This window comes from Pinus tabuliformis, chromosome 4_2, assembly GCF_031772625.1.
Source record: "Pinus tabuliformis cultivar Carrire ecotype Pingquan chromosome 4_2, CPIR1, whole genome shotgun sequence".
NCBI classification, from domain to species: Eukaryota; Viridiplantae; Streptophyta; class Pinopsida; order Pinales; family Pinaceae; genus Pinus; species Pinus tabuliformis.
Genome location: NC_142304.1, coordinates 386955189 through 386977935, shown reverse-complemented (window position 1 = coordinate 386977935; position 22747 = coordinate 386955189). Strand labels below are relative to the sequence as shown.

At 37.5% G+C, this 22747-nt stretch overlaps 2 protein-coding genes across 2 annotated transcripts; both read left to right on the top strand.

Annotated features, from left to right (window-relative positions):
- The first annotated feature begins 3769 nt into the window (after nt 1-3769).
- Nucleotides 3770-5200, top strand: LOC149169585 (uncharacterized). Its single transcript, XM_089425265.1, has one exon. It carries the CDS (start codon nt 3770-3772, stop codon nt 5198-5200), a length of 1431 nt encoding a protein of 476 aa, XP_089281391.1.
- Nucleotides 5201-7911: 2711 nt separating this feature from the next.
- On the top strand, nt 7912-9369 carry LOC149169584 (uncharacterized). The gene has a single exon (XM_089425264.1). The coding sequence runs from the start codon at nt 7912-7914 to the stop codon at nt 9367-9369; it is 1458 nt and encodes a 485-aa protein (XP_089281390.1).
- Nucleotides 9370-22747: the final 13378 nt, after the last annotated feature.

The following is a 22747-nucleotide window of genomic DNA, read 5'->3' as shown; positions in this document are numbered from 1 at the left end:
TGGTTTTCTAATAAATAGGAGCATAAATACAGTGTTAAAATTCTCACCAATCTATTGACATAAATTTAATGTAATGTACTAAAATTTGTAAGTATAGTTGAATGAGGTATTATAATATTCATAATTTTCTACTATAGGTTCTCTTTACTTGGGTTTAAGGTATTAGAGATTTTGTTGACGGTTTAACTTTAAAATTGGAAGTCATTTTGTTATTTACTTAATATAACAACGAGAGTGAAAAATTTTCAACAACTGTCAAATAAATTTTGAAATGCAAAATAACACTAATTAAAGATGTGTACCAACCATCTTCGGTTCATTGGGGTTTGGTTTTCTAATAAATAAAAGCATAAATACAGTTTTAAAATTCTCACCAATCAATTGCAATAAAGTTAATGTAATGTACTAAAATTTGTAAGTATAGTTGAATGAGGTATTATAATGTTCATAATATTTTACTGTAGGCTATCTTCACTTGGGTTTAAGGTATTAGAGATTTTGTTGACGGTTTAACTTTAAAATTGGAAATCATTTTGATAATTTACTTATTATAACAACCTTGGTGAAAAATTTTCAACAACTTTTAAATAAATTTTGAAATCCAAAATACATCGAGTGAAAAATTTTCAACCATTGAAATAAATTCTGAAATCCAAAATATATCCGGTCAGACGTCAAATTCCAAGCCTGGTCATCCTTCACATGGATAATTACATTGAATTTTTTGGGTATGGAATTTGTTTTCGCTTTCTCTGCCGACAACAGTACCGATCTGCACATGTCCATTAGTCCTAAATCGTGGTCATCCTTTCACACGGACACAGACGTGGAATTTCAAATTTGTCAGGGCATCTAATCATCTTTATTTTTATTTTTATTTTAATTTCAGAATATCGGTATATCTGTATAACTGTCAGCGCTGTTTTTGAAGGTTTAATATTCTAAAATGAAATGTTTCCACTTGTTAAGAAGAGCAAAAAAAATACATACTCTTTTTTTCCACACTTTTTTTACTCTTACTAAAGTTTTCTTTCACAATTAATTTAAATTGATAAGAATTAAACAACAATAATTTTAACTCTCCAAATACATTTTCTTTTTCCATAACTCCTTCTCCCAAAACTTATCCATAATGAAAACCTATATCTCTTTATTGCACCATAGAATTCATTTTTCTCTGTCTGAACTGACCACCCTTCTTTTTGGTACACATTTGGAGATGAGCCGAACCCATAAATGGCGGCCATAAATCGTGGTCAAGCTTTCACATGGACGAACCATAACTCCTTATCCCAAAAATTATCCCTAATAAAAACCTATATCTCTTTATTGCACCATAGAATTCATTTTTCTCTGTCCGAACTGACCACCCCTTTTTGGTACACATTTGGAGATGCGCCGAACCCATAAATGGCGGCCATAAATCGTGGTCAAGCTTTCACATGGACGAACCAGCTCAAAAATATCCGAAATTTTGTCTACAAATAGCTGGGATGTCAAACAAAGCAGCATGAGGAGTATGAGACGTTCCAGTGAGGATTTGCGGGAAGCTAATTGCTGGTTGAAATTTTCTGTTTCCAGGTAATCATGTTTTCTTCTCATTCGTGAAAATAGAGAAATTAAATTGCATTTCAGGCTTCATTTTCCTCTGTCCGAACTGACCCCTGTTCTTTCCCCAAGGAAAAAGACTACTAATATTTGTGTTATAGGTTTTTATGATATATGCTCTACTTCATGGATATCATATGAGTTTCTTTCATTTTACTTAGGGTGCAAATCACACAATCGGCTTGTGAACTTGCGTGCTTTAGTGTATTATCAGTGGTGAGATATGTAAGTCGAGATTGTACAAAGTGAGGGTAAATCGAGGATGTGCAAAGTTTAAGGACTGAGGGTAATGATAAGGGTAAGCGTAGCGTGAACCGTCTCTATTGTTGTGAAAGAAGCTCCAGAATTAGGGGACTCGAATAATACTGTGATCATAAGATCCATTCTGTTGGAGATAGTTTGTGTCTGTAAAAAGGGTGGGTGCCCACCGAGTAACAGTATGCCTGGTCGTATGTTATTTTTTGCTGCTCCCTTCGAAGAATTAGCACGTCACGGAATTGTTTTAGGATATATAATAAAAATATAATGGAGTGGCATGTGTATAATTTTAACCGTCTCTATTGCTGTGAAAGAATAATGCGTGTTGTGATCTTTAGTTCCCGTCGGGCGGAGATAGGCTGTGCCTGTCGTAAAAGGGTTGGTGTGCTCTGAGTAACCGTATTTGTGGTCGTGGGATTTTTGTAAATCGATTTTAAATATCAAAATTAGAAGCTTGAATTGATGATGAGATTTGTTTTTTTAATTGCGTGTATCTTTATACAGGTTTCCCAGATATTTGAACATGGGTGAGACTTTTGCAAATGAATTTTAAACACTGGCAAAATTCTTGTAAATCTATACCAAACAACAGCCTCCAGAGATTTGAATACTGGTAAAACTTTTGCAAATCAATTCCAAACACCAAAATTCCAGAAGTTAGAATTAGTGATGAAACTTGTTTTTTTATTACTTGTATCTTCTTACACTACAAGTAAAGTTCTTGCCATTTGAAATTCTAGAATTTTTCATGTTTTATTCTTATTTAATTTATCTATATTTATAAAATTCAAGAATTTGGATTTTATATAATTTCATATTATATCTTAAATCTTAAAGTCAGATTATCATTAGGCTTATCAAATTTTTGAGAGCTTAATTTTTTTAATTCCATTTCATATATTAATTTCTTATTTACCTCTCCACAAAGTTATTTCTTTTCATTATTTTAGAAATTTTATTCAAGGGCAGTTTTTTTTTAATATTCCATATAATATATTAATTCTTTATCTACTTTTCTAAAAATTCAATTATTTTGTTAGGTTATGCAATCATGATTTAAAATAGATTTATGCTCATTTATATTTTTATTTTTGTCATATATATATATAAATAAATAGTTATTATTAAATTTTCCCATGAAATTTGATTCGCTTTAGTTAGAAGCTCGTAAATCATGGTTTAGGATGATATTTGAATATGTAAATACATGGTTATTTAATTTTGTTATTATCATGGACTCCCCTTATATGGGCGCAATGTAAAGCACCTTGTTACTTTTGCTACAGTCAATTATAAATAAAGCACCTTGTTATTTTTGCTACAATCAATTATAAATAAAGCACCTTGTTATTTTTGCTACAATCAATTATGAATAAACAAAAGATTGTGCTTTTTTTTTCATTTTGAAAAAAAAAACACAATCTTTTGTTTATTGTTAATTAATTTAAACACAATTATATTTTTAATTTTACTAATTATAAATATACATAAATAAATTTTCTAACACTGTTTGTTTTTCTGCTTGAGTAATTTATAATAAATCTTTGTTATTATTACTATTGTTACGTAATAAAATTAACAAATTATCCATGAAACTTGTAGATACTTTTGCATACAGGATTGTTACTTTCGCATACTGGGAACGTAATCTACATGTTTGGGTTCTTTTCAATTTATGTAAATTGTTTTACTTCTCTGATTTCCTTTACGTATATGAAATTATATGAATGAGTAGAAGAAATTTGTTTATATAATTATATAAATGGTTTCAACAATATCCTGCTCTTTGATTTCTTTTTTTCTTTACTTTTACCGTGGATTTTGACTATGTAGACCTGTTTTTGGTGGACAGGTATTGCGTTAGCGAAACGACACCAATTGCTCAGCTGGATTAGTGCGGAGTATGGCGTTGCCACCTGATTCACCATTTCGCCAAGTAGCAGCTGCGATCCCCCAGCCGGCTTCCGCGGTGGATGTCCTTAACCAACTATCACCAATAATAACTGGGTTAACGTTGTACAATACTGAAGGACCAAGGATTCTATATCGGGAGCCTGACAACGACCAGGATATTATAGAGGCAGTGTATCGGTGGGATGGGCGTCCCTATCAAGAGATTTTTCAGACAGGATTTCATCCGCGGCCTCCAAATGACCCTCAATATTTGGCAGATTACTACAACCTTGAGCGCTTTGTCAACGGTGCAGGGAGCCCCGCAGACGAAACACCTGCTGAACCTTCAGCTTTTGTTAGCACCACGAGGTCAACTTCGTGGCGACCAACGGTCACAGCAGATTGCATCCTTTATCGGTATGAGATATTTGCCCCTGGGGGCATCGACGCGGTGCTAACACTGGGCGACCGAAATCACTATCGAAACCAGCAGGAAATTTCTTTTGCAGGTGGCATTAGCCCTCAGTATATTCGAATAGCACGTGAATATATAGTTACAGTAACGCCTGGATCGCGATTCCCAACTTATACCGTAGCGGACCATAACCTTTACAGTAATGCTCTGTTTAACCCGAATCCAAATGCTGACAGGTGGCCTCCTATGGAATTTTTTTACCGTCTAAGAAATCCTATATGTCCCACCCGCGGAGATGTTGTTATAGAGTACCCTGAAAGAGAAAAGAGAAGTACTGAAGAAAGTAGTGTGGAAGACATTTGCAAGGTGGGACACTACATCGAGAGTGCATTTAACTTCAGCGACAAAGAAGAGGTTTACCTGTTCATCGCCGACCGGTACCTGCTAATCAACTATGCTCCGGGCACGACCAATGACCACATTATCAAGGGACCCCAGACTATTGGCGATGGCTTTCCCTACCTAAAAGATACTATTTTTGCAAGTGGTATTGACGCCGCCTTTACTGCTTCCAGAAAAAATGAGGCCTATATTTTCAGGAGTAATATCTACGCACTTATCAACTTTGATGAGGGCTACATTATTCAAGGACCCAAGCTCATCACTGATAGCTTCTACTCCTTTACCTCTTCCACCAAAAATGAGGCCTATCTATTCAGAGGTAATCAATACGCCCTTATCAATTTCGCACCGGGCACAACAGATGACTACATAATTCAAGGACCCAAAAATATTACTGACAGTTTTTACAGTCTCAAAGATACGATTTTCGAGAATGGGTTGGATGCAGCGTTTTCTTCTTCTCGAACAAATGAGGCTTATATATTTAAAGGTGACACCTATGCTCTCATTAATTTTGCTCCTGGCAGCACAAAGGATTACATTATTCAAGGACCAAAGAAGATCACTGAAAGTTTCTACTCCTTGAAGGACATCTTACCAATGTATCCCTGCTCCTGTGGTTAAGCTATCCGTTATCATGGGCCGTGCACTCTACTAGTAAGCTAAAATAAAGAACCGCTTCCGCGGCTCCACGGAATGCATGGCCACTTATGTTTCCATCTACATCTACTTTTCGAATATATGCATATTGCAGGTTTCATCGTAATGTGTGATTTTCTTAGTGTTTAATGCATCTAATTGATATTGGGATTTTTAAATAAAAATAAAATATTTTTTAATTATAAAATTAATTGTTAATATCACAATTCAGTGTCAATATGATAAAAATATTTCACTTACTTTTAATTATAAGAAATATTTTAATTTTCACAATATATAATATAATTTCATATCAATTTTTTTGAAATAATAAAATAATTAAAAGTAAGAAAAAAAATGAGTAAAATATTTAAACCTTAAAAATATTTCAACACAAAAATAACTTATATGAAAATATAAGTTAACTAATTTATGTTGATGTCAATTCTATACTTCAAAATATTTCAACTATATGAAAATATAGATTAACTAATATATATTGATATCAATTTCATATATATCTATATATGAAAATAAAATGTTAATATATCTATATATATCTATATCGGCTTGTGAACTTGTGTGCTTTAGTGTATTATCAGTGGTGAGATATGTACAATCGGCTTGTGAACTTGTGTGCTTTAGTGTATTATCAGTGGTGAGATATGTAAGTCGAGATTGTACAAAGAGACGGTAAATCGAGAATGTGCAAAGATTAAAGACTGAGGGTAATGATAAGGGTAAGCGTAGCGTGAACCGTCTCTATTGTTGTGAAAGAGGCTCCAAAATTAGGGGACTTGAATAATACTGTGATCGTAAGATCCATTCTGTTGGAGATAGTTTGTGACTGTAAAAAGGGTGGTGCCCACCGAGTAACAGTATGCCTGGTCGAATGTTATTTTTTGCTGCTCCCTTCGAAGAACTAGCAGGTCACGGAATTGTTTTAGGATATATAATAAAAATATAATGGAGTGGCATGTGTATAATTTTAACCGTCTCTATTGCTGTGAAAGAATAATGCGCGTTGTGAACTTTAGTTCCGGTCGGGCGGAGATAGGCTGTGCCTGTCGTAAAAGGGTTGGTGTGCTCTGAGTAACCGTATTTGTGGTAGGTGGGATTTTTGCAAATTTATTTTAAATATCAAATTTAGAAGTTTGAATGGGTGATAAGATTTGTTTTTCTTATTGCTTGTATTTTTATACACGTTTTCTAGAGATTTGAACATGGGTGAGACTTTTGAAAATGGATTTTAAACAGGGGCAAGACTCTTGTAAATCTATTCCAAACAACAGCCTCCAGAGATTTGAATACTGGTGAAACTTTTGCAAATCAATTCCAAACACCAAACTTTTGCAAATCAATTCCAAACACCAAAACTCCAGAAGGCAGAATTGGTGATGAAACTTGCTTTTTTATTACTTGTATCTTCCTACACACTACAAGTGAAGTTCTTGCCATCTGAAATTTTGAAATTTTTCATATTTTATTTTTATTTAATTTATCTATTTTTATAAAATTCAAGAATTTAGATTTTATATAATTTCATATTATATTTTAAATCTTAAAGTCAGATTATCATTAGGCTTATCAAATTTTTGAGAGCTTAATTTTTTAAATTCCATGTCATATATTAATTTCTTATTTACCTCTCCAAAAAGTTATTTTTTACTTCATTATTTTAGAAATTTTTATTCCAAGGGCAATTTTTTTAAATATTCCATATATTATATTAATTCTTTATTTACTTTTCTAAAAATTTAATTATTTTTGTTAGTTTATGCAATCATGATTTAAAATAGATTTATGCTCATTTATTTTTTTATTTTTGTCTCATATATGTAAATAAATAAATAATAATTATTAAATTTTCCCAGGGAATTTGATTCCCATTAGTTAGAAGCTCATAAATCATGGTTTAGGACGATATCCTTGTCGTTTTATTTTTAAATATTGTGATGTGACTATGTAAATACATGGTTATTTAATTTTGTTATTATATGGGTGCAATGTAAAGCACCTTGTTACTTTTGCTACAATCAATTATAAATAAAGTATCTTGTTATTTTTGTTAAAATCAATTATAAATAAAGCACCTTGTTATTTTTGCTACAATCAATTATAAATAAAGCACAATCTTTTGTTTATTGTTAATTAATTTAAACACAATTGTATTTTTAATTTTATTAATAATAGATATACATAAATAAATTTTCTAACACTGTTAAACACAATCTTTTGTTTATGGTTAATTAATTTAAACACAATTATATTTTTAATTTTATTAATAATACATATACATAAATAAATTTTCTAACACTGTTTGTTTTTTTGCTGGAGTAATTTATCATAAATCTTTGTTATTATTACTATTGTTAAGTAATAAAATTAACAAATTATCCATGAAACTTGTAGATAGTTTTGCGTACAGGATTGTTACTTTCGCACACTGGGAACGTAATCTACATGTTTGGGCTCTTTTCAATTTATGTAAATTGTTTTACTTCTTTGATTTCCTTTACGTATATGAAATTATATGAATGAGTAGAAGAATTTTGTTTATGTAATTATATAAATGGTTTCAACAATATCCTGCTCTTTAATTTCCTTTTTTTTGCTTCACTTTTACTGTGGATTTTGACTATGTAGACTTGTTTTTGGTAGACAGGTATTGCGCTAGCGCTAGATTAGTGTGGAGTATGGCGGTGCCACCTGATTCAGAATTTCGCGTAGTAGCAGCTGTGATCACCCAGCCGGAAGATGATGTGGTTGATCAACTATCATCAATAATAGATGGGTTAACGTGCAACAATCCTGAGTTAGCATTATATGGTGGACCACCAATAATTATATATCGGGAGTCTGAGAACGACCAGGATATTAGAGAGGCAGTGTATCGGTGGGATGGGCGTCCCTATCAAGACATTTTTCAGACAGGATTTGGTCGGCGGCCTCCAAATGACCCTCGATATTACTACAACCTTGAGCGCTTTGTCAACGGTGCAGGGAGCCCCGGAGACGAAACACCTGCTGAACCTTCAGCTTTTGTTAGCACCACGAGGTCAACTTCATGGAGACCATCGGTCACAGCAAGTTGCATCCTTTATCGGTATGAGATATTTGCTCCTGGGGGCATCGAGGCGGGGCTAACCCTGCGCGACCGATATGACTATCCAAACCAGCAGGAAATTTCCTTTGCAGGTGGCATCGGCCCTCAGTATATTCGATCAGCACGGGAATATATAGTTGATGTACCGCCTGGATCGCGATACCCAGTTTATGTCGTTGCAGACCCTAACATTTACATGAATGACCTGTTTAAACCGAATCCAAATAGGCCGACTCTCTGTCTAAGAAATCCTAGATGTCCCGCAGAAGGAGAAGTTGTTATAGTGTACCCTGCAAGACAAAAGAGAAGTACGGAAGTAATTAGTAGTGTGGAAGAAGACATTTGCAAGGTGGGACACCACATCGAGTGTGCATTTAACTTCAACAACAAAGAAGAGGTTTACCTGTTCATCGCCGACCGGTACCTGCGAATCAACTATGCTCCTGGAACAACCGATGACCGCATTCTCGACGGACCCGGGAGTATTGGCAATGGCTTTCCCTACCTAAAAGATACTATTTTTGCAAGTGGTATTGACGCCGCCTTTACTGCTTCCGGAAAAAATGAGGCCTATATTTTCAGGAGTAATATCTGCGCACTTATCAACTTTGATGAGGGCTACATTATTCAAGGACCCGAGCTCATCACTGATAGCTTCTACTCCTTGAAAGATACTATTTTTGCAAAGGGTATTGATGCGGCCTTCACCTCTTCCTCCGAAAATGAGGCCTATCTATTCAGAGGTGATCAATACGCCCGTATCAATTTCGCACCCGGCACAACAGATGATTACATAATTCAAGGACCCAAAAAGATTATTGACAGTTTTTACAGTCTTAAAGGTACGATTTTCGAGAATGGACTGGATGCAGCGTTTTCTTCTTCTCGAACAAATGAGGCTTATATATTTAAGGGTGACACCTATGCTCTTATTAATTTTGCTCCTGGCACCACAGACGATCACATTATTCAAGGACCAAAGCAGATCACTGAAAGTTTCTCCTCCTTGAAGGACATCTTACCAATGTATCCCTGCTCTTATGAGTAAGCTATCCGTTATCATGGGCCGTGCACTCTACTAGTAAGCTAAAATAAAGAACCGCTTCCGCGGCTCCACGGAATGCATGGCCACTTATGTTTCCATCTACATCTAAATTTCGAATACATGCATGTTGCAGGTTTCATCGATCTTACTTATTCAGTTGACAGTAATGTGTGATTTTCTTGGTGTTTGGGATTTTTAAAATAAAAATAAAATATCTTTTAATTATATGTCTATATATATATAAAATTAAAAATATTGATTATTTTATTTTTATTATTTTTTATAGATTAATTGTTATTATCACAATTTAGTGTAAATATCATAAAAATATTTCACTTATTTTTAATTATAAAAAAATATTTTAATTTTCACAATATATAATATAATTTCATATCAATTTAAAACAAAAAAATAATTAAAAGTAAAAAATAGTAAAACATTGAAGCCTTAAAAATATTTCAACACAAAAATAAATTATATAAAAATATAAGTTAACTAATTTATGTTGATGTCAATTCCATACTTCAAAATATTTCAACTATATGAAAATATAGATTAACTAATATATATTGATATCAATTTCATATATATCGATATATAGAAATAAAATGTTAAAATAAAACATTTTAATGCTGTGTATAGTAAAGTATTTAAAAAAAATAATAATTTAAAATTTAAAATATTAAAATACTTACTCATATAAGAATAATATGTGTAAGAGCCCCAAGGGTTAGTTTAGGTCCAATCTGCCTAAAGCCCTCTGACCAAGGTGTTGGTGAACCACACTACAAAAAAAAAGAATAATATGTGTAATTCATTCAATTTTTTATGTAAAATTAATATTTAATATTTACAAATATTCATAATAATAAAAAATTTAATATGGATCATCAATAAAATATTTTAATATATAGAATTAAGTAATATTGACATATATTTAAAAAAAAAATTAATGTAGCATCCCCTCCTTCAAGGGCTTTGGCATAAATTACAAAAATATGTACTCTGGTTCTTATTTGTAATTTCAACAGCTAAATGCACATCACACGTACTATTTTCCACCAAAGAAAATAAACAGAAGAGATTATGCATGCCCTAACTGTAACAGAGGTCGTGCGGGCAACCAAGCCTTAACAAATGTGGGTTACAAAACCCTGCTTCCACAGTCGGAATAGTGCACGACAGTACGCACACTCATAAGTATTAATTATGTGAGAATCGACTCAAGAAAATGTTGGAAAAATCAAAAGCCAAAATCACAGACGAGAAGCCAAACCCTAGGTTAGGGTTACCCGTGCTCAAAAACCACTCTAAGCTATAGGTGGTTAGTATGCCAACCTCGATGAAAATTAATGTAGCAGTAAGACAATGTCGTGTTAAGGGTCTATTGTTTGGGAAAAATCTTGGGAAAAAATCAGCTTAGGAATGGTTTGCTATACCTGTCAACAGTCGTAAGAAAAACCATAATAAGGAAGAGGTAACGACAAGCCTCTTAATATGGAACAAAGATAGAGAAGGGGCATACGTTTACATTAATGAAAACCCTACAAAAGGAAAGAAATCCTTTACTTGAGTGTTGGCCACTATCGATCCATCCCTGGAACTGAGCTAATCACACACCTAAATAACATCGAATGAAGTTAAGCACGAGATTAAGGGAAAGAAAATATAATTGGGGATGGAAAAAACGAATTTTATATGTATATGAGGGTTATTTCATGTTGGAAAGGCAGAGGAGATAAGGCACAAAAATTGACACACAAACCATAGGAGTTGATTCTCTTCTCTATTGATCACACAAAACCTTGATTCTTACAATGAACTCAGTGAAGGGTATTTAAACTTTTTCAACTAGCGACTTGCCTAAAATAACTTGACATGCACACACACTTAACTCAGTTAACTCACACTCTAAATATGGATTGCACTTAACTCTTTATCCATCACTCGACTTGACTCAATGCTCAGTTAACTCACTCTCTAATTTTAGCCAACTCTGGCATGCCGGAGTAATTACAATTTCTAACACCCCCCCTTAATTATGACCGTATGACTCAACATAACTCAAACATGACTCAACTTGACTCAATTATACCTGCCAGGCTTACAATAGAAATTGACTCAATCATCACCCGAACATGCCTGCTGGTCTATGTCTCAGCTAGGCTTACAATGACTCAAGACTTTCACAATTTTTCATTTTCTTTTTCTCTTCTTCCAAATTTTAAATCCTCAAAATTGCTTCATTCTCTGTTGCGGGTTCTTGTTGTAGGCTCCATATTTCTTTACTTGTTGCTGCTGCTGCTGTAATTTTTCTTTGACTTTTCTTGAATTTGTGTTGAAACACAATTTGATCTTCTCTACTACACCTTCCTCTGCAAATATTCGTTCAACCATGGACTGCTGCCACAACATTACATCTTTAAATTGTCTTCTTTTCTCTTCTTCTTGCGCTTTACATTCCTGACTTTCTTTCTACCATATTTCTGAATAACATAATCTCATCTCTTATGGACTCCATTGTTGAAAAATGGTTTCAATGCATTCATCTTTGTCTTTCATATCATTCTTTTCACTTTCATCATCAGGTACTGCTACTTTTTTCATGTAATCTACACACTCAAGATCATTATTCACCATTTCATTCAATTATTTTATTCCAGTTGTTGCCTTAAGACTCACTTCAATTTGTTCTATTGGTTTCTGAATCCATTCTTCAATGAGCTTCAAATCTGCATCAAATTTATTAAGAACCTTGTTTTCAACTTTTTCGACCATGCTATTCTGAACACCTGCATATTCAAAAACAATGTAAAATCCATCAACTACGGTTGGTTGCACCAATTCACATCTCACTTTGTAGTCATCATCCACATTTGTTTCGTCACAGTGGGATTCACCATCATCTGCATCATGCACATTACAATGGATTCCTTGAGCATTTATATGCTCTTACTCTACTTCACATACAAAGGCTCTTGCTTCTCTCTCTACAATATTTGTTGCATCTTCTTCATCCATATGCATGCTTGCATAATGAGTTTCAATTTTATGGTCTTGACAACCATCATCCACTTTTGAGTGGGATTCTCCAAGCTCTATTTTCCTCTTAGAGTCTTGCTCATCTACTCTCAGATCTGTGGTTGACTTCTTTGCTTGTGACATAACCTGTTGTTGCATGTCACTCCCCCTTGCACCAAATTTTTGTTACAAGATCTTCCATGCTTCCAAGAACAGAGGACAAGGTACAGATACAGGCTGTGCAGTACACTGAAAAGACACAAGGCGGGAGGAGGCTTTGGATTGTCTAAATTCAGCTCCCTGATGGGTTTATCGTTTTTTTGTAAACGAACGTCAACGGAGATGGTGTTGGCTTCGTGGGGCCTGACCCAGGTTCAACGTTAGTTAGCAAAACAAATCCCTACACTACTGGCCCTTTCCGCATCAGCCCGCAGAGCGCAGATCGAAGTCTCACCCGAAGCAGTATGGGGGGATGTTGGAACCAAGTTTCCGCACCCTGAGATGGTCGTGATGTCGGTTTATACCCTCTGTTCCTACTTTCGCGCAGGTCACTAAGCTTTAGGGCTCTGACAGTCTACCATTTATTCCGCCCTTTGGTACCTTCGCGAAGGTGTCCGATTGACCTTCGCACAGCCTTAACCTGCAATCCAGGTACTTTCGCGCTGCTTTGACAGCGTATTGTATAGGTTCCCAAGTTATCTTAAGTGTTTTACTTATCTTACTAATCAACCATAGTTAGCGCCGTGTAAACAGATATTCTTACTTGCGTTCAATTAACCAATACAGTCACATACATTCACGCATCACATGAACATTGTAAATTAAACCCAAAACGCAATATAACCAGATGCATTAACAAGAAATAAATACACATAATTTGCAGAATACTTCTCTTTATTGATATCTTTTGATTAATACAGACTCTATCCGCCTTGCACACACAGCTGCAGGGGTCCGCGCACTCAGCTGCGGACTTCCACCCTAGTCCTCTGCGCACTCAGCTGCAGAGCCTCTACCTACGCTAAGACCCGAAACACTTAGACTTCTCTCCCAAAACTCCTATTCTTTGCTATCCATTCTTACTTCTGACTCGCTACTCCAAAACTACTTAGAGCTTACTTACTTAGTTCCTTTTTATACAATCCCATGGTCTGCGGACCATGGGTGGATCTTTACAACCGACTTTACATTTTACAAAATAAGGGTGGACAACCCTTTATGACTCTTGACACCTTCGCACTCTGCGACCACAAAATGCGGAGACTTTACAACTTTATTACAAAATTGTCCCAAAACATGGGATTTTAGCCCCAAAACTGTCCTTGGGGGAACCCGTTCCCAACAGGCCCCCAACACAAACTTGGTGACTCGTCCTCGAGTCACTTTGCGGGCGCGGAGATCTTGGCGCGAAGACCTCCCAGCTCGACCTGTATGACGACAACCTCGGCAGTGCACTGTGCGGTCGCCTGCTTCGCTTCGTCAACCATCTGCTCTGTCACTGCTCCTGAACGATCAGCCTGAAGCTTCTGCTGAGTCGCTTGCAGATTAGCAAGCTTGCCTTCAATAGAGGTCGTGACTGAATAAGCCTCATCCAACCAGGGCTTCAAGCGCACCTTCAACACCGCCTCTTTGTGCTGTGCTGCATCTACCTATTCTTTCAGTGTTTTGGCCTCTTGCAGCTTCGCCAGTCTCTGCGTGAGAGCAACAGTGCACACTGTACCTTTTACTTCATCATAGTGCTGCTGCAGTTCTCACGCCTCTATCTCCAGCCGTTGTACATTAGGGTCCTCCTGCAGGCTCGTTAGGACCTCGAACGACTATTCAAACAACTGTGTGTAGTCTGCTACTGCACTGTCTACCGCCGCTATCGCCTCAGTGACAGCGGTTGCACGCTGCTCCTTTACTTCTGGCAGAGTTGAAGGTTGGGCCTTCAACTGTAAATCTGCAATCTGTAGGTTCATCTCCAGCTGAACCTTAGCCAACTCTATGCGAGCATCGCGCAACCCTATAGCAAGCTGTTAGACCTGTTCATCTACCTCCGCCTCCTCAGGAATGGCCAGTTCGGGGACCATTGGGCAAGCTTCCCTCACGGCCTCAACATTACAATGCACATGTACCCATGTGAACAATGGCTTGGACAAGCCAAACTAGACATCATTTGGACTTAGACAACCATAGAAGTCCAACTGCTCGACATCCTCATGCTGATCAACAATGACATATTGATACCTAGATTGGTAGTCCTTGAGAGTGTCCGTGTGTTCTGCTGTGACATGCATCTAAAACATGAACCTTGCCTCCATAGCATCTGGGTACACTGCTCGCTCCTCTGTCCAACTCGTCTATGAGCATGCACATCATTTTCTTTAGTGTGGCTAGACCAACAACGTACTTGTGCATGATGTCTGCATAGATAGGAAAGTTTGGCCTGGTGATGGTGCGCATCAGCTCGTCGAAGTAAAAATGAAGCTCATGTTGGTCCTGCTTCTTGGTCTTCACCTGGGTGAGGGTCCCAAGTGATGGGATCGCATGAGTGTGCACTATAACCTCCATGCTTTTGAATACTCGTGCATGGGAAGCCTGTATGCTAGTGATGAGTTGCGATAGGTCTTCATAGCTCCGGATTTGACTCTGAATACATGCTTGCAACTCGACCACATTGATCTTCATCATCTTTGGCAAGTGAAGTGGGGCTCCCTTGTACTTCATCGTCCATGCTCGCATGTTATCAACAACAGTATGTATGTTCTTCAAGATGCGTACTCTTCTTGCACATCGTTGCTGCCATCCGTGGAGATGAACGACTACTTGATGCACGGTACCAAACTTGGAGTACAATGCTCGCATAACTGTGTCCAAGAAAAGTACTTCATCTAGTATTACCTTCTTCAGTCCAGCTCGGGCAGACATTCTCACCAAGTCTCCTCCCGGCTTGGTCACCTGTAGTTCCTTTGTCATTCGCTCATTCTCAGCTATGAAAAAATGAACACTTGAGCTAGTGGCTTCAACCTACACTCTATTTGCATCAGCTGACGCAACTAGATTTTTGTGCACATCAGTCATGATCACTTGCTCTTCAAATTGTGTAGGGGCTATTTGGTCCTCTGGAGTCGATACTCTATGAGATGCACAACTTTGTGATAAGGTTCTTCAAAGGATATGTTGTACATCTCTACTTTCGGTTGACCACTAAGGATCTGAGTACCTCCTTGGTCATTCAAGACTTGCTCATCGTCTGGATGCATTGAAGCAAGTGAGTCGACCACTCTTTGGTGAGGCATGAGGTCAGTATCATGTTCCAACTCTTTCTGCTCCATGTCTGCATCCAACTGTTCAAGAGCTTGTTCGATATCATGAGCAAAGTCTTTCCCCTATGAGGGTTCACCCTGTTCACCTGATGCCAGTTTTTTAGAAGAATCAATTACTTGTATGGGCGTTGCTTCGTCTGTTTGCAAGTGATATGCCCCTTACTGAATCTGTTGCTACTGCGCTTCCTTCTCCTTTTGGCACAACTCTTGTTCTTTCTGAGGTTATTCCCTCATCTCATGCAACTCCTTCTCTACTTCTTCCATTATCTTCTTATCCCTCTACCTTCAAGCCATTCTCTTGTTGTGATGTTGCCTCTTCTGTTGAATAGCCATAGCTGCTTGTTCTACAAGTGGATCTGCTCGAAACTTGCAGCTTTTCTCCTCCTCCATGCGGTTGACAATCTTACTCTTCCCTTTGTCATGCACATGTATGCAGTTCTCTGTTGCCTCTACTGTTGCTACTAGTATTGGTGTTCTCTGTGATGTTGCTTCATGCTATTGTGCTAACCACTCTACGATGAAACCGACCTGTTCATTAGGTCTGGAGGAATTGTAGCAATACCTCCATGAGTCCTCCTCGGCCCAATGACATGCCCCATGGATCCAATTGAACTGAACTCTCATGCAGTGGTCCTTCATAATGCAATGTGGGTCATACGGGTTGAAGCTTCAGAGGTCGAATGGGTACTTCTTCATCTGTTCAACTTCGACATCTGCTTGCTTGATGCTCTGGATCTCATATAACTTGATCCACAATGGAAGAGTGGCCCAAGGGGCCTTCTTCTTCTGCTGAAGCCTAGCTATTAATCCTGCTGAGATATGATATGCTACTTCCTGCATGACAAGCACGTCCAAAGCAAACTTTGGAAGAACATGTGGAGGCTTCTCTGCACTGAACACTCGGATGAACATGTCGTCTAGTGAGGCATACCAATCTGCAATGCCTAACAATGCCTTCATCGCTTCTTCTGACATGCAGGGTGGATCTTGTTCGAATATCAACCTATACACTAGGGTGACAAGATGGTTAGACAGCCGTATGATCACTCCTCTAAAACTGCACTCGGACAATAACTTGAAATACATTCTCACAATAGTCTCCGTCGATGACCATGCCCACTCTAAGCTCAGGAACTCATGTCGGGCACATACTGCATCTAGAATGTAGGTGGACATGTAAATCTTTGCATGCATGCCTTCGGGTGACTGTCAAGCCTTTGTGACTTGCTCCTTTATCTGATGAGCTAGTATGTCGGACCAGTTGCATGGTCTTCCTTCTCTATCCAGTTGGTCCAGCGTGACCACCCAACTATGAGGGAAGGTCTCAGTGCTCGCTTGGCCACTCAGTCGACATGCGAATATGACCAAGTATTGGTATGCCTTCCTCAATATCTTCGTCTTATAGATCTGATTGGGGGTCATCCTGAAATGAGCTGGCTCCTTTACCCAATCCTTCAGAATGTCTCTGGAGTGGCCTCTACTGTTGGGCAAGCTGAACAGGGGAGTCATGACAGTCATGGGCTTGGTCATCTAATACATCTCATCGTAATCTCATGCCCAGAAGGTTGCAAGCTTCATCCCACTAACACTGCTCAAGGTCATCGTCTCGGGGTCAGTGTGAGAGACTATCCACTGAATTATTTCCATGCATAGGAACGCAGGGTATCTACATGAAATCTGGTACAATCCAGACTTATGAATGTTCACGTACACCTGACGGTCTTCAAGGTCTTCCCCAAAAGTACCTGCAAATGTTTCATTCACCTCTTGCCACTTCAGTTTGATGTCCTTGTCTAGATACAACTTCGTATCTTCATAGATCGGCAAACCAGAGGACACCTACTCAACTACTGCTCCAACTGCCATACCATTAGTGTCCTGAGATCCTATTCTCTTGGAAGCCATTGAGATAGATGAACACCTGAAAGATCTGGAAACAAGAAGCATGCATGGCAAGAAATATGTCAGTGAAAACAAAGCAAATTCGGGGAAGGACACAACACATTCCTAGGAAATGGATGAGCAAGATTGAGTAAATTTCACTGGTAGGCTGAGTGACTAGCTGCCAAAACTTCGCAAAAGGAAGTCTGGGCTGTTTGGGAGGCTGGAATGGCTGCTGGATCTGTGAAATGCGCAATCTAGTTAGACAACTAGCTACTAGGATTGCACAATGTGCAATTCTAGCTGGGAAAGACTATTGGGCCAGGGACAAATTTGGACAATTCTTGGACCAAGTAGCAGTGGTCTTCTAGGAATGTGCAAAGCAGTCTAGGAGGCCAATGCTGGGCCATAATACACAAATCAAGAAATTCCCTGAGTAAGAACCCGGTTGAGAGACACTCCATCCTCCAATTGGGCTAGGAGCTGGAGAGGAAGGTAAGCCTTCCTTCCCTAGATTGCGCAATGCAGCCTTTGTGAAGGCAGAGACTGGGCCAAGGTTGGTCTGACTCGCTGATGGGCAACCAAAAGCAAGTAAGTCGATGAAATGCATGGCAACACTAAGTGATAGCAGAAGCGATAAAGAGTGCATGCAAAACATGAATGGAAGATTCAACAAACAGATCAACATGCATGTGGGTGAGGTCATTCGTTGGTTGGGCGAACGTCCATGCAAAACAGTTTCATGCATGCAACAGTAGTGAGATAGGAATGAAATTGAAACATGGCTAGGAAAATCTAGAATATATGTAAAATACAACAGGCGTTCAAAGAAATCAAGCAAACGACACTCACACAAGTGAATACACAAAAAGTGACAGAAATGCTGAAAAAGACAAGTTGAGGCCACTTCAGTGAATAGTTGAGTCATATGTGTTGAAGATTCTTGGATGTGTTGTGGGATGTCAGAGCTCCAAGATTGATGTGAATGAATGAGCTTTGATGTGTCGAATAAATAAGTTTGGTCTCATGATGCGCATGCCACAAATCTAGGAAAAAACGACACTTGGAGGGAAACTTCTAAAACAACTTTGCATGCAATCCCAGCTGCTAAAAATAGCTTCCTGAATCATGGGATACCTTTTGCATGTTGTCTCTTGCTATTCCGGGAAGATCAAGTCATGCATGTATGCAAGTCAAGTTTCATCGATCCCGGGTGGAACTGGTCAACTAGACTATTCATGCATGTGAGTGCTCAACTGCTCGAAAAAAATACATGTTCTTGGCTTGGAGCTGGGTTGACTGCCCAAGGGGATTGCGTAATTTCTGGGCAGAACAACTGACTGCTGCCCAGATTTACGAAAATCCTGGGCTGAACAACTTGTTGCTGGAAAAATTGCGCAAATCCTGTTAGGAGGGTTGGCTGGCAAGATTGCGCAATCCTGGAGCCCATCAGGCTATCTGAGAGGATTGCGCAATTCCTGGAGGGAAGGCTGGTTTCCTTCCAGGAATGCGCAATTTTCAAGGGGAAGCTATTCAGCCTGCAGTTGGACCAAGTCTGGGTAAGCAGCTTGTGAGGGGAATGGATCGACTGTGATTAACAAGCTTCCTTTGTGCGAGGAAGACATTGAAGCTTGAGTACTTGATGAAGCAAGACAAAGTGTTGTTTAAGGTTGGTAGGGAAGCTCCAAAACAGGCTAAGGCAAAATTTTGGAGGTTTTTGTAGCCGCTACAACATAATCTTCTGCAAGATTTTGAAAGCACCATATATGATTTGCTTGATCTTTTTACCTTCACCTTGTAGTCTTTCCTTACTGATGTACAACCAAACTTGATCTCCCACTTGCAAATAATAATCAACCCGATGCTTGTCATGTCTTACTTTGTACTTTACTTTGCTTTTCTCTAATTTTTCTTGTACCCTTTGATGCACTTGCTGAATTTGTTCAATGAAATTATTTCCTTTATTCACATCATTATGTCCATCTATTTCAATATCTTTATCAAAGATGAAATCCAAAGGAGACTTTGGGCAATATCGCAAACAAGATTCAAATGGTGATACTTGCATAGATGAGTGCTTGGCATGATTGTAGGCATGTTGGGCGTAATGCAAATGATCATCCCAAAGTCTAGGATGCTTACCACAATATCCTTGAAGAAGATGCATTATTGTTATGTTCACTACTTATGTTTGGTCGTCGTTTTGTGGATGAAATGTAGTGCTCTTCTTCAACTTTGTGTCCATGAGTTCCCATAAACATGACTAAAACTTCTCGACAAGTCGAGAATCTCGATAAAAGATAATAGAAATGGGTAATCCAAAGTGAACCCATACATTTTGGAAGAATATATTTGTAGTTTTTTTAGTTGTAACCTGTTTCTTACATGGCATCAACATGCACATTTTGTTGAAACAATCCACAACGACATATATATATAATCATGACATTTCCTAGACATTGGCGTTCCCGCTACAAAATCCATAGAAACACTTTCCTAGGGACGAAAAGGAATAGGAAGTGGAGTGTACAAACCCAATTTCCTATAGCTAAACTGATTAGTAGCACATATGGAACATCCCTTTACATATCTTGAAATAGTTTCATTCATGTGAGGCCAATAACAATGCCTTTGAATTTGAGAAACTATTTTTCCTACACCAAAGTGACCAACAATAAGATAAGTGTGGGCTTCCCTTATGAAATTGACTCTTTCACGTTGTGGAACACATAACTTGCCAAGCTGATAAAATAATTTTTTATGAACATGATAATCCAACTCTTCAACATGATTTCCTTGACTCAAAGTTGCATAAACATCTTTAAAAAATGTCATCTTAAGCATATCGTTCAATATAAATTTCATGCATGCTTGAGTTATGCTTAAGAGTAACATATGCATTAACAATAGTTCATGATAACATATCAGTTTGTTGCATATACCTTTCTTGTACTTGAATATTACAAAATGAAATTGTTGTAGAAATCCCATCCACCTGAAATGTCTAACTTGTTGTAGCTTGGCTTGCGATTGTAAATATTGAAAAGGTTTATGATCAGTATGAATAATCATTTATTTACCCATCAAATAATGGTTCCATTTATTCATGCTTTGTACTAAAGAATACAAATATTTATCATAAGTTGGGTAGTTAATTACTGAATTGGTAAAGGTTTCGAAATGATAACAAATTGGCTTACCATGTTGCATGAAAACTTCTCCCATAGCATAATTTCTTGCATCGGTTTGAATCTCAAATGGATGTTTAAGATCTAGAAGTGGTAGAACTAGTGTTGTACTAATTTTATCTTTCAAAGTGTCAAATTATTTCTGTTGCTTTCATACGTAGGTTCACACTTGTTAAATCATGTAATCGTGTTGCAATGAGTGAGAATTTAGCTATAAATTTTCTCCAATATTGGACTACTCCCAAAAATACCCTAACTTCTGTTACATTGTTGGGTTTAGGCCAATTCACAATAACTTCAAATTTTGAGGGATCAATCTTCAATTCACCCCCTCCTACAATATGACCCAAATAAACCAAATAGGTTTTCCCGAATTCACACTTAGACATATTCAAATAAAACTTCTCTTTTTTCAAGACATCTAAAACTTGTTCCACATGCTTGACATGCTCTTCACGAGTCCTACTAGAAATAAGAATATCATCTAAGTATACTATGGAAAAATGATCAAGGAATGGTATCAAAACATCATTCATAAATCTCATGAATGCTGTAGGTGCACTGAAAATCCCAAACGACATAATTAACCATTCAAACAAACCTTGTCTTGTCTTGAAAGAAGTTTTTGAAATATCACCTTCAACAATCCTTATCTCATGATAACTGCTTCTCAAATATAACTTAGTGAAATAAACAACATCCTTTAACTCATCTAACAAATCATCAATGCGAGGAATAGTATAGCAATTGTTTACCATGATCTTGTTCATATCTCTAAAATCCACACGCATGTGATATGTACCATATTTCCTTGGAACCAAGACAATAGGAGACCCACAAGGAGATGTGCTAGGCCTAATGACCCCTTTGCCAAACAACTCTTGAATTTGAAGTTTTTGGAGATATTGAAGCAGTCAAAGTGATCCCGGAGTATAGTAGAGAAGGGATTTTTTACTGGCATCAAACGTGGACAAGAATTCCTGGTATTTTTACTAGTTTTCATTTTGGGGGCTAAAGAAAATTATTCTTGTGCCTTACATAATGACTAGGCTTTTGTTGCTTTCGACCGAGCAAGGATTTTTTGATGAGAATTATGGCATATGGTGGAGAAGGTTTTATTTACTCTTTTCCTTCGTGAATTATTTGTAAGATTTTATGAATCTATCAATTGGTGTTTCACAAGAAGCAAGATGGGACCTTTTATTCCCTTCGCTAGGACTTCCTTCTAAAGGTAGAATCCCATTTTGCATTAAGAGTTCAACTAGAGGTTGACCTGTAATATATCTATGAATCTTATCTTTCGGGATGAACTACCACCTATGAAAGGGTTAAGAACCTCTTCTGTCATATCCAAAACTTCACCATTGCTACTAGCTATAGCCATGGAAAATACATCAAAGGTATGATCCACTAAGTTTCCTATGTTAAGCATAATGTTACTTGTTAGTCAAATAGATACTCATTTAATGCCAAGAATTCTCACCCTAAATTAGGGGTCTTCTCTACTTTGTATGGAGGAAATGATCGAATTATCACGTAAGTCACATTTGTAGAGTATGCATAGTCAACTTTAGAGAGAGTTTCCTAGCTCTTCCAAGAGGCATGGTGACAACAAAAGGATCTCATGATTAGGAAATCCATAGGCTCACATAAGATCTACATTGACTAGTGTAACAAACCTTTTAATTTTTGATATTACGTTAGTGGTTCTTCTGACCCTGCCCACCACCCATTCCTTCTAACAACCCATATTCTTCTAGCTTGGCTTTACACCAATCATCCTTAGTATTCTTCAACCAACTTAATGGAGACAAGCATGGGAAGGGAAGTTTGTGGGGCGTTGTTTTCCTTCATTGTTTAAGGTAGAAAGGCACATTGTCATTTATCCCGCTATTGGGAAGTAATTTGAAATCACTTTAGAGGTCATATCAATGGAACAACATTTCAAGTGCGCCAAGCGTCTAGCTAACCCATCAAGAGGTA